At 37.0% G+C, this 12,905-nt stretch overlaps 1 protein-coding gene across 6 annotated transcripts in view; it reads right to left on the bottom strand.

Moving 5' to 3' along the window:
• Nucleotides 1–12,905, bottom strand: part of RGS12 (regulator of G protein signaling 12) — a 95,224-nt gene that overhangs the window by 39,861 nt on the left and 42,458 nt on the right. For all 6 annotated transcript variants that reach the window (XM_054824731.1, XM_054824735.1, XM_054824730.1 and 3 more), the window contains 2 exons: nt 9,981–10,002; nt 1,732–1,901 (listed from right to left, as the gene is read on the bottom strand). In XM_054824731.1, the coding sequence (XP_054680706.1) occupies nt 1,732–1,901; nt 9,981–10,002 (192 nt within the window). The remainder of the gene's footprint in view (nt 1–1,731; nt 1,902–9,980; nt 10,003–12,905) is intronic.

Below are 12,905 nucleotides of genomic sequence, written 5' to 3'. Positions count from 1 at the left end.
CGTGCAATCAGGTCTCTCACTTCCTGGATCACTGCTCTCATCAGCAGACTATTATGCAAAACGTGAGTATTTGCAAAACATGCAAAATCTCTTCTTAGATAGCAATGCCTGCTCAGTGACAAAGCTGTCCTCAGGAAAGGTCTATGCATGCTGAATCCCAAATGCACCAAGATGCTTACTATGTAATCATGAATCAAATGCTGACGCTCCAGTCTTCTTGAATACTGGCAGAATTCTGTAACTGCACAGTGTTACGATAGCCAGGTTGCAAGTAAATCTGAGCAATGGCTCTGGATCTCTCCTGGGCCTCAAGAAAATGGTGGTGCACACAATAAATTTCAACATTCCCTAATCGTTCTTTAAATTGGATATTTCTTTAACACATGCACTTTTGCAATGCTTATAAAAATAATTTGTAATTAGAATAAACTGTGGGGGAAAGTAAAACTTTCTGAATATCTGAGGTTGCCTTTTGCTGAAATGAAATCTAACTTCAACCTTTTAATCTGAAAATTTAATAAAATTACATTAGCTATTTTCTAAGTTTTTAATATAAGTTTTGAACTTTCATAGTGCTGAAAAATTACTGCAGCAATTTCTTAAGTGGACAGAAGTAAGTTTACTGATGGCTTACAAGTAATTAGAAAAGACAACTTTCAGCAGTACCCCCACAAACTACATCCTTTTTCAGGTGGAATGTAACATCAGATCAGTAGAAGTCTCAGTATCTAAGCAGAAATGCTAATAAATCTTGGCTACTCTGCTAAGAAAAATGGAAAGAGAGGGAACATAATATCCAGGATATATTACTCTGCTTTCATCTTCTCTGTTTCCTCAAATGGGTGTTCACTGTTAATGTGTTTTTCAGGTCCCCATACCAGTTAAGATGGAAGTCCGCTTATTAATCATTTTGATATTTTAATACTTTTGTATCAAGCAAAGGAGTCTGAGTTACTGCAGATTCCAATAATCTACATCTCCTACACTATAGGTTTCTTTATATTCTCTTTGTGAAAATTATTTGGGCAGCACAAACTGTCCTTGTGTAACATATTCACAATCAGTAACCTACTCTCAGTGCAACAATGCAAAAGTATATACACCTCAATTTCCTAGAATGTAAAAGAGAGGTGATGCTATTTACTGTTTCATAAATGTGCTGCAAAGCAGCTTAATTTGTGCTTTGCAAATACTCAACACAATTTCTGCAAGCTGCAGCTTTAAGCAGTACTCTTAGCTACCTTAATTACTTCCAAAAAATATTTCTAAAAACCTTTTGCAGGAAGATAATCCATCATATCATTGAAAAAATGTTCTACATGGCTTCCAACATTCCAGTAGGTAAATGCGAATAGATTACTTAATAAACTACTGAAACTAATGCCTTTTTCTTACACAAAGGCTACAGATACAAATATGATAAAATGTAATTGTTTTACAAAATGGGGAAGCTTTCTAAAAGTTCAGATACACAGCAAAGCATAGCCTCCATTTTTATCTGAAACTTTTCCTATCCAGAAATGCATGGTGATAGGTGTATTACTACGAACTCTTATTCAACTGTGAACCGGTTTAAACTTAGAAAGATGCTCAGATAACGACTGTGCAAGGATGAACTCCTACTTCTTGTCCTATGTAAGGGTAGTGTCAAGAAAGAAAAAAGAATACAGGAAGATTACTGCAGCAGTATCAGGTATTTTGAAAGGCCTCTCACCGTCCCTCAAAACTTACCGAAAAATATTTAACACCAACCGGATCCTGAAGAAGACGCTCGAATGAAACAGCCCAGCTTGCAACTCTTCTTTCTCGAAGTCGTCGACAGCTCTGTACGCTGGGAAGACTGGCATTGCTACTGAGGCTGTTTTCACTGATGCAGTCTTTTAAGTCAGTACTATTCAGCTCTGTTAAAAAAATAAAAAATGAACAAATCTGTCAAGAAAGTATTATTCACTCTTACTCTTCAGCATTGTTTACTTGATTTATCACACCTCCTCCTCTTCAAGCTCACAGTAGTGCAGACTTCAGAATATCCCTCCCCATTTCTATTAGGAGCACCTGCATAGAAAAAACAACCCGAAACATCTCTCAATTTTCTTCTGTTCCACTGCAAAGAAAATTAAATTAGTGTCTTAAAAGCAATCCCCCTTGCCAGAAGCAAAAGGGGCAGGCACAAAAGGAGATCTTTTTTCTTGCTCCACAAAATAAAGTATTTTGGACAAAATTTTCTGCTCACATTCCTCACCCCATGGACTGCACTCATTCGTAAGATCATCCAAGGAAGGTAGAACCCACGTGCAGGAACCCACTGTTCACCAGAAAGTGGGCAAAAACCTATTTGGTGATAGGAGATAGCAAAATTTCATATACTCTGAAATCAGTAGATACAGGACTCTGAAGTTTTTCATGGAAATAAAGGATTCCTGTTAAATACTGAGAATTTAGGAAAGGAGTCAACTGAGGAAAATAATACTAAGGAAAATGAGCTAGTAACAGATGCCTTCCTCATCCATGGTATCAAACCATAGATCCTCGATTTATTATGGTTCCTGATAAAAACAGGGATCTGTAACTCCCTTCCAGACTCGAGCCATCATAGTGCTATAATGTAGGGATCCCAACCTGAGAAATGACCAGATTTATCAGATCTTGAAAAAACAGAAGTGCTTTTTGAATTCTGAAAAACAAATCAACAAGAACCCACAGAGAATTCAGGAAAACACAACTTTGTGCAGCAGTGTAACAATTTCAAGCATTAACCCCAGATCATCTTTTGTCACGTACCAGTAAAAATATGCACAAAAAAAAATTCTTAAAGTGACCACTTGTTCATAGAAGTGGAAAGGTGAAAGAAATGGCTGATCTAAGTAAAAGAGGGACCTGTATACAACAGGGTCCTAGGCATAAACTTGTCAATTATTTGTTGCGTGCCCTTTTACAAATCACTGCTCTCTCCATCTTGTTTACATCTCGTTTCACATCTCCATTTTGTTTACACAAATGAAAAACTGGTATAGTTGTACTCACAGATACTCAATTCACAGAGGTGCTCTGAGGTTTAATTAATTGGGAAGACACAATGAAATCAAGCCCTAAGCTACCTGGTCTGATCTCATAACGGACCCTGCTCTGAGCAGGAGAGGCTGCACTAGAGAGAGGCCAAACTAAATGAGATTCCGTGATGAAGGGATAAAAAAAAGCAGATATTCAATTCTTTGAAAAATTAGCCGTAATAGATGTGAGAAAATTATATCCTCAAATGAAATAGATGATATCTTCAATAATTCCATGCCAAATTAAAAAGCAAATATACAGCTCGCTATAAATGTAAACTGATAGAGAAAATGAAATTCACAAGCAGTAAGAAATGGCCTGTTCTTCACAGGGACATTTTTACTGTTGTTTATCTTCCTCAGTTAATCACCTGCACTAACTAAAACAAGGAGTAATTTCACCAAAATTAGTACTTTATAAGATCTCCCATGCTCTCCTTTTCTGTTATATATATTTCAAAGCACTTCGCATTTCCAAATTCTATGTTACAAAACATTACTATTTCTCCCAGGAAGTATGAACTTTGAAAAAATGGACCATTCACAGATAATTATAAGTATAGGACAAAGTTATTAAAAAAGTTGTAAAGATAAGAAAAGTTTAAAGAAATTAGTTCTGAAACTTCATTTTTAAATGTATTCTGCAGCTCAGAAATATTTACTAAGATGTAACAGTTAACTACTGCGAATTTCTGTAAGCAAAGCTATTGTTTAAGACAAAAGTAAGAGAAAATACGACAAAGATACAGAATTAGATTAGGGGAAAATGAAATCGTAACTTTATCTTTTCAACAAGGATAATATTTGAGGACCATAATAACACAAAAGGTATATAAATATTTTTCTTTGCCCAATCGTCATATTAATCAAAGCTAATTAAAAACAGCAAATAATGCCAACTTTTCTTATAACAAATATTTATTCACTTTTTCCTTTAAGACATATGAAAGAGCATAACTGTTAGATTCATTAGAGAATACCTGTCACACAGTGAAACTATTGGGAAAGAAGCTAATGTGAACCTGAAGAGAATTATATCTAAATTTATTATCTGAAGTATTTTGCTTTAACTCTGCATGCGGATACATTTTATTTTACAGTCCAGGATATAAACAGACACCCACTTCTGGATCTGGAACAGTTTCAGCTACTGCCTTACTCTGAGAGGGTTCAAATCCCCAGCATTCTCCAGTGATGACTGATGAAAACATCCCAGTTCCTTTCAGGCAAAATCAGAAAGGTAACCTCATCCCACATACCAAACCGTTTAAACCTACTTGGCTGACACGGGGAAATTAGGGAGTAGCCACACGAAGTGCTCAACTCTACACCCACGAACCAGAGCGCCTTAGGACTGGGAAGGGATCACAGCATGGCGGGCACAGCGCTCCTCGCCAGGTCAGCTTTGCCTTCCTCCCTCCGCTGCCGGCTGTTCGCCTTCCTCATGGCGGGCAGGAAGGCCGAGCGGCAATGACGGTCTCTGGGGGTTTACGCCAGTGGGTGACTGCTAATTGCCACCTTTAATTGCTAGCTGCTGCTCGCTCTCTCCAGTTTGTCAGAGTTACATCGGCTCTAAACTGCGCTGGGTTCTCGTTCCTCTGATACGCTGCTGACTCCGGAGGTCCCATGAAAACAAAGGAACCAAAATAAGACTGTTTTCGACAACTTTGAGAGCTACTGGCACAGGTCCTCTGAAGTGTCAAAGCTGCATTAAGGGATTACTCATTCACAGTAAACTGTCTCTGTTCTAGTGAATTTTATTTAGCTAATTCAGATTTTTTCAGAAAGAACTATTTGAATTCATACTCAACCCTGACACTGTTTTGTTTTTCCTTAGAATAACAATGCAGTCAGTTTGCTTTTAAAAATCTGTACAGATTTCTGCTGGGGTACTTGTCAACCTGAAAACAACACAGAACAAGGGTTTCCCAGAAAAGGGGAATTCTAGTTATTCTAGGGTTATTCTAGTCTCTTTTACCACATGTACCAACAGATGCAATTAAAGCAGTTACAGCCTCGTGCAGGTATACCAGTGCATAATTTAAAATCAGAGAAAAAGAAAGGTCACATGGGAAGAAAAAAAACCCACCAGCTATAACACGAGTACACAATCTATCCAAATCTCATTTAAATGAAGACTGTGTAAGCCGTAACTCCTGCTCCGCTCCCCTCGCAGAGGAATGTTTCTAATGTAAGACTTCAGTGTCAGGTTTCCTGACTCTCACAACCTGTGCATTCCTCAGAACACACAGCCCACCTTGGAAAGCAGGAATGGAGAAACTTTCCAACCAAGTCACATATTTTGTCTAATGATCACTCTGTGATGATCGTTAGAGGAAGCATAGAGCCTTGATTCCCACCCTCAAACATTCTAACCACCAGGCTGTTGTGCAAAGTGACCTCCTCCTCCTCGTTAAGTGTTTAAAAAAGAAGATTAGCTATCGGGAATCTCAGGACGCCAAAGGAGTTTACTGTGAAAACTCCAACTCAGGTGCACGGCAGACTTAGCAGTGTGGTGGCATTTCCTAATGCCTGCCTTCCGTTCTCCTCACTGTGTGGAAGCATCGACTCATCTTGCATTACCTGTAAAAGAAGGCTCCTTACCCAGCATCCCGAATCCCAGGGACCTAAATTTATTTCCGTTCTGTTCGAGAGCCACTGTACCTAGCAAGGAAGCACCACTTTCTGTGCAAACTCATTCAGTTTCATTTATTACCTTCTTCAAACAGTGAATTGACACAGAATGTTTTCTAAAAATCCACAGAAAAACAATCTTTTACACCTTTTGTGTTTACACATGCTGTGGAGGTTCTTGGTTTTGTTTTACAAAACCAGCATTAAGTAAGACAATGCAGGCATTTAATTAGCTAAAATCTTGAAAGTATACAGGATAAGATGGCTTTGGAAGTTTTGGGTTAAATAATATAAAGTAGTAAGTCTGAATACAATTAATTAAGGATATTTTTGTATGCATTCATTCATAAGATCCATATATATTTTTCAACCTGCGAGTACTTTTTATTATTGTAAGAAGCTACACGTACCCCTTGTAATCATTGAAACGCATACATTCATATAATTAAGATATTCCAGTTAATCACTAAGTACATTACCTGGATAAAGCTGGTAAGAACCACTGTGGTGCCACTTAATCAAATACTTCAAGCCATACACTGAAAGCCATCCTTCTGAATCCATACCAAGTTCAGCTGTAACATCCCGGTACCCACTGGGGGCAGGTCAGTCTTACTGTATGGCACATTGTTCCTCTGCAACTTTGGGATAAGGGAAGCTAACCCATTTCGCCCCAGCAACTCCTGCTAGCCTCTAACACCATTCTAAACAAATCGATTCTTCACCCTCACGGCTTCAAGCAGAGGAAAGCAATAGTATACTTAACACAAAGCATTATAAAATGCTACATAAATAATTTAAAGAAAAGACCTTTTGCCACTGCTGCTAAAGGAATTTGAATTATTTATGTTACAGTGGAACACAGCTACAACCATCATGCGCTGCCAACGTAACTGAAAAATAAGTCATATACCTGTTGGAGGAAATAATCCATCTGTATTTATAGTGTAAACAGCAATGTTTTGTTTTATTTTGGATTTCATTGCAGATTTTTTGCTCTACCTTCTTTAGTTACTTTTAAAAATACAGTTTTACATTATTTATTATTGTAAACATCTGATTCCTTTCAAAAAAGATCTTCAAGAATGCTTTTCCTTATGAAAATTCTTTCCAGGTGATGAACACTAAAAACAAAAATTAGCAGAAACTACAGCAAAGTAGTACCTTGGGAAAAAGATGTGCATATAGAATCTGTTATGTTTAAGTATTTGGAAATAATAGACTCCAGCTTTGTGGAACTGATCTCTGTGGGGAGTAGCAGGTAAGAATGGACTTAGAAATTCCTAATAGCTCAGATACCTCACCACCTGTCTGTCTGGGAGACGAATTATGATGTACATCTATTATATGTCCTTTTACCTTAAGGTTTTCCCTTTGTAGTGTGCCATCTAGGTATCAATAGCCAAAGTCAGACATTAGCTGGGGAATATCGATCATCCCTGTGATGGTTTAGACGGCACAGTGCCCGACACATCAGCCACAGCCTGCATGCTGTGTACGCACTCTCACTATTCCCAGAGTCAGCAGGAATGGACAGAAGAAATCTGCAACTTACAGGTCGCTGTAGTAACATAAAATGGTTTCTGCTATTTCTAGAGCATAGGTGCTGCAGATTAATTGATCTATAGCAGTGACCTTGCATCTAAGCATTGTTACAGTTTGCATGCTGGTGTCTGCAATTCATTAAGCAAATCGATTACAGTTAGAGTTGCTACTGGTCGGCATCTCTGGAAACAACACTAATCCAAGTATCTTTATCTTTTACAAGTTACCTGTCTTGCAAAGCCCAAGTTCACAGTTCTGGCTAATGAGAATATCCCAGCCTTGCACAAGCTGAGTTGCCATCTAAAATGCAATGAAGGGTATAGCTGGTTTCCAGTGCCTGGCTCTAATGTAATAAAAGCCATATGACATGGGACTTCATTGGAAAGAAAATGTGCAGAGAGCTGTCATGCCTCCTATTATACTGAAGGGATGTATATAAACACATAATAATTACTTTTTACACATAAATCTCCCTTCCCAGACTAAAGTTTAACAACAGTATTTATAGTATCTATTTATACGTACAAATACTATTATTAAGATTTAGTCCAGGAAGGGCAGTATGCACTGCTATACTAATGGTTACACTGGTGCAAATTTCTCTAATCCAGACATGCCCTAAAATGTGTAAATCTGGGGATCTATTAATGGATTAGTGAGATTAGAGCAGATTGGAAAAATTTCAGTGCTGTGACATATTCAATAAAAGTGAAAGCCTTAAAATGTAATTCAGACATGAATCAGGGCTTTTTACTCAATGCAGCTCTAAATGAAACAAATTAGGATTTTATTTCATTTCATTTTTTGTGGTTACGGTCTCCCTGGTTCTAATTTTTCCAATGCACTTTCTAGGTATTTAAGCATTGATTCAATATTATTCAGTATAGTTCGACAACTGCTTTTTACATAAATTACACGACCCTGCCTTAAGTAGCATTTAACAGTGAAGACAGAGTCCATGTTAAGTCTTCAGCAGTAGCTGAAAAAATAGGTCATACAACTCAGCAGAAAAATTCATATTACTTATTGTCTGTTCTTTCACCTCTGCAACCTATATGGCCTTTAGATTTCATGACATCTGAAAAATGTACAGAATTAATTGTGAAAACAGAATTACCTATGGAATTGGAATGAAATACAGAAGTGATATTAGAAGCACTGAAAATAAGTCAGATCTTTAAAATAAATTTTCAGCTGGAAGCATAAAAAGCTTGAAATGAGTATCATATGAGTACTATCACAGGGATCTCCAAGTTTGGGTAGGCAACAGAAGTAAAATAATTTTCATAATAATTTTCATAATGTTCATTTCAGGAACAAGAACCTTAGTGGAGACACAATGCAAGTACATTCCATTTTAGTTAAAAAAGATCAATCAAATTTTTTGCCCTTCAGCACCTGGAATTTAATTCAACTACACACACAAACAAAAAAAGTCTGTCATTTTTCTTGATTTTTATATCAAACAGCTAACATCTGGGGAAAACGAAATACATATTTTGTCCCCACAAAAATATAGGCTACATTTTAGAAACAGAAAGCCGAATAGTCACAATTATTTTGTTTCATTCTTTTGTCTCTTTGCAGACAAGACAGATACAACGTAGAGTCTATCTTCTCATCTAGACAGAAGTACTGTTACAGCAGCAGACTGTGTCAGCAGTAGAGAAGAAACTACCTCATAAAGTCAGCCAGTCGTTGGAAAATGGCTCTGTCAAAAGGACCAAAACAGTAATGTTTCTCTCAACTGCAGTTTCAGCTTTGCAAGGCATCAGATATTAGGACACGGTGGAGTTTTTTGAATAGTATTGCTGATTTTGCATTTACATTTGCATGTAATAACAAAAATTATCCTTACCACTTGAAATATTTCATCAATTTCACTGCACTAATTACAGCAACAGTTCACCCCCTTTTTATGTCATAAAATTGTCTTTTTACTGTTGTCAAAGAATACTAAAAGTAATAATATGTATGTAAGTAATTTTCTTTGCAGGATCAAGTGAACCAACTCCTGCCAAGCAAGACAAGTGAGAAAAGCCATCTCTTGTATATCCTAAACTATACAAATTCCTTTATTCCATTAAGGAAGCATACTTGAACTGCTTCAATTAACTTCAAAGGTTCAGAGAAATCATCTCCTAATGTTTAACAAAGAGTGGATGTCCTATAAAACATTAAAGCCATGTTAAAATCAAAACAAACAAGCTTAGGTGACATAAAGAGCTTACACAGAAGTACTCCAGAACTGCAAAAGCTCCATGCTGGGATTTTACAAATATCAAATTACTTACCCCCTTCTCAAAATGCATCACACTGTAAAGAAATTACAACCTCAACAAATGCACCAACACAGCTTACAATTTAGGAGCTAGAGAATATCTGTTCAATAGCAAACAGAGTATGTAAAGGACAATAAAATAGAGAACAAGATTTTATCTACCATCCAATTATATGAAAGTCTACCAGCTCTGCCTCTTTATTATTATGAATGAAGAAGCCTAGTCATAATAAAGATGTGCATATATAGAGAGATTTGCCACAAAAAAAATTATGCAAATAAATCGGTGAAAGTATGTGAACATAATCCCACAATATTTCCATTGGCAGAGTTCCCAAGGAAGTCACAGAGTTCTGCACACTTTGGACTCACACCTTGTAACACATCACTTTATTTACCACATATTGTGTTGCTTAATGTGGAAAATCGACACTTCTTCATTATAAAAGTAAAAACAAGCATCAGCTTACCTCCATCAGAAACAGTTGCTGACTGAAATAAGAAAGAGAAAAAAAAAAGTTACTTAAGTTTCATGGTAAATATTAGAAATACTCTGAGCTTCACGTAATATTTGAAGTGTTAGCTACTTTTATCATCTTATTAACAACAGATAACATGTGAGAGGAAAATCTAAAGAAACCACGAAACAGGTGTTTCCTCCCCACCATGAAATTCACCCCAGGCCTTTTAACCACTGTCCTGGAACTTGATCCCACAATATTTACTGGATGAAGTACTTCTGCTGTGAGTAGCTACACTGCTTCCAACAGTCCTCCTTAGATGGATAGTGTCAATCCGTTGGTATAAGTCAGAAAGCACATACCTTAAAAGTGAACTGAAAAGACTTCAAATGAAAACACCACCTCCTATACTTTATTTTGCTGCAATATCTGGAGATATGTGGCATCAAAATTAAAAGTCAGATATTCTGTCAGTCAGGTGACACTGAAAACTTGCCCTGCTGATGACTTCTGACTTCCAGCAAGCCAAAAGGATGTAAGAGTGTTTCCAATAAGCTAGGACTGAGGTAAGGACTCCTCACCATCTCTGTTAGTATTTTACATCAAATTGTCAAGGATAATCAGACGTCTAGAGAAATGTTGAAGATTATGCTTTTATCTACCCTAAACTTCTCACCTTTGATCATGAATTACCTCAAGGCAGCTAACATTTCTGTAAAACCCAATAGGTGACCACTTCCCAAACGTGTACTCCAGAGCTTGCATCTTGACACTCAGCTAAGTGAAAGACTGGAAGGACAGCCAATTTTTAGACTGAAGTTTATATTAATTTTTAATAGCTATTAAAAATTATTAGCATTTTAATTTAGGGAATCTTTTCTTGGTCATTTAAAGTGTCCTTGAACATTTAAGTAACTTTCTAGAAGAAACTCTTATTTTCTACTGCTCTTTAAAAAGCTAGGAAAGAATGCCCTATAATATCTACAATTTCTTCAAGACAGAAAACACACAGAAGAAAAATAAACATAACATATATATGCATCTCAAGAGAAAAGCTACCTCTCCATAGTTTGTCTGTATTTTCGAGCCTTGGCAACAAACATTCCCTCTCCACTTCAAAATCCACAAAAACCTTTAGTAATCCTCAAAAGAATAATATTTTCTGACCAACAGGTTGAGGGAGGTGATTCTCCCCCTCTACTCCACTCTTGGACATGGAGCTGTTGGAGCAAGTCCAGAGGAGGCCATGAAGATGATGAGAGGGCTGGAGCACCTTTCCTATGAAAACAGGCTGAGAGAGTTGGGGTTGTTCAGCCTGGAGAAGAGAAGGCTCCAGGGAGACCTTACAGCAGCCTTCCAGTGCCTAAAGGGGCCTACGGGAAAGCTGGAGAGGGACTGGTTACAAGGGCATGGAGTGACAGGACAAGGGGGAATGGCCTTAAGCTGAAAGATGGTAGATTTAGATTAGATGTTAGGAAGAAATTCTTCACTGTGAGGGTGGTGAGGCACTGGAACAGGTTGCCCAGAGAACTTGTGGATGCCCCATCCCTGGAAGCGTTCAAACCCAGGTTGGATGGGGCTTTGGTCTAGTGGAGGGTGTCCCTGCCCATGACAGGGGGGTTGGAACCAGATGATGTTTGAGGTCCCTCCCAACCCAAACCATTCTGTGACTCTAGGATTCTCCTTTCTCTTTTCATTTCACTGCAGGATCTTCACTGTTGATACCAGCTGAAGAACATCACTTGTTATAAACTGTTGTGGCCTCACCATTCACAGCAGCAGCAGAGGATCTGATCTAGTTTTTAAGACAAGTATTTTGGAACTTTCAAAGTCTAAACTAGTCTCTACTGACATCATTCCTCTGGTGCTAGTTCTGTTAAACACAAATACATCTTTCATGGAAAAGATCAAAAAAATTACGGCACTTCTTTTAACTATGCAAAAATAAATGCTTTTGAATCTGGGAAGCATAATAATACAATCAAAGTGTATCCAGGCCTCTCACATCTTTTAATAGCACTGTTTCAGGTATCCAAAAAGTACTTCTGTTTTTCTTTTCTACTTCTGTTTTGCACATAAGTCTAGCAAGCATCTTATGCATTCAGAAGCCATAACTTAATTCGTGTTTGTAATTTAGAGAATTTAATTTACATTACTGAATTCTGTTTTATAAACATGATTGCTTCTAATTTCTTATTCACGTACCGTACAGAACAGCTGATGAATAAACAATTTCAATGTCATTTGTCAAAGAATGAAGAAAAGGATGACTCAAAGTAAAGTATTAGTATCAGTTTACACATTAGACAGAAAAAAAAACCCTTTCAAAATATATACATTTTAGGAATGGTCATTTACTTTGGCAGCTTGCACGAATCTATATTCAAACACCAAGTACAATTCTCCATGATTTTGAATGGTATCAAGTAAAATGAATAGGATTCTCATGATAGTAAAAAGAATATTTACACTACTTTTTTCAAAAACTGGGAAGTTGTAAAATATCATTTTAAAGGAAAAATGGTGTGATTGCATAGAAAACCTCTAACATTACAGTAATAGTACCACTTAATTAAGATCTATGGACAATGAGATACAGTTTTACCTCAATCCATTTAGCATAAGTTAATGCAGTGAGCTTTCTACACACCAGGGATTGGTTTTCTGCGTTTATTTTAAATGCTTTGCCAAATGCACATTACATTACATGTATCAATATCTTAAAATCTCTCCAAGCAAGGCCTTAGTAATTATTATGTCTAAACATTAAAAAAAAAAAATAGTGCCCATAAGAAGAACAGAATTTATCTAAATATCAACCACCTATTTCTGTGCTATTAAGATATTACAAATTTCCCTTTGGTTTTACTATATACCAACTATATGGGGTTTTTTTTTTACATTACAGTATCACTAAAACTACCCAGCATGTTC

This window comes from Grus americana, chromosome 4, assembly GCF_028858705.1.
Source record: "Grus americana isolate bGruAme1 chromosome 4, bGruAme1.mat, whole genome shotgun sequence".
NCBI classification, from domain to species: domain Eukaryota; kingdom Metazoa; phylum Chordata; class Aves; order Gruiformes; family Gruidae; genus Grus; species Grus americana.
Note: the sequence above shows the minus strand (reverse complement) of the source record. Positions and strands in the feature narration are given on the sequence as shown.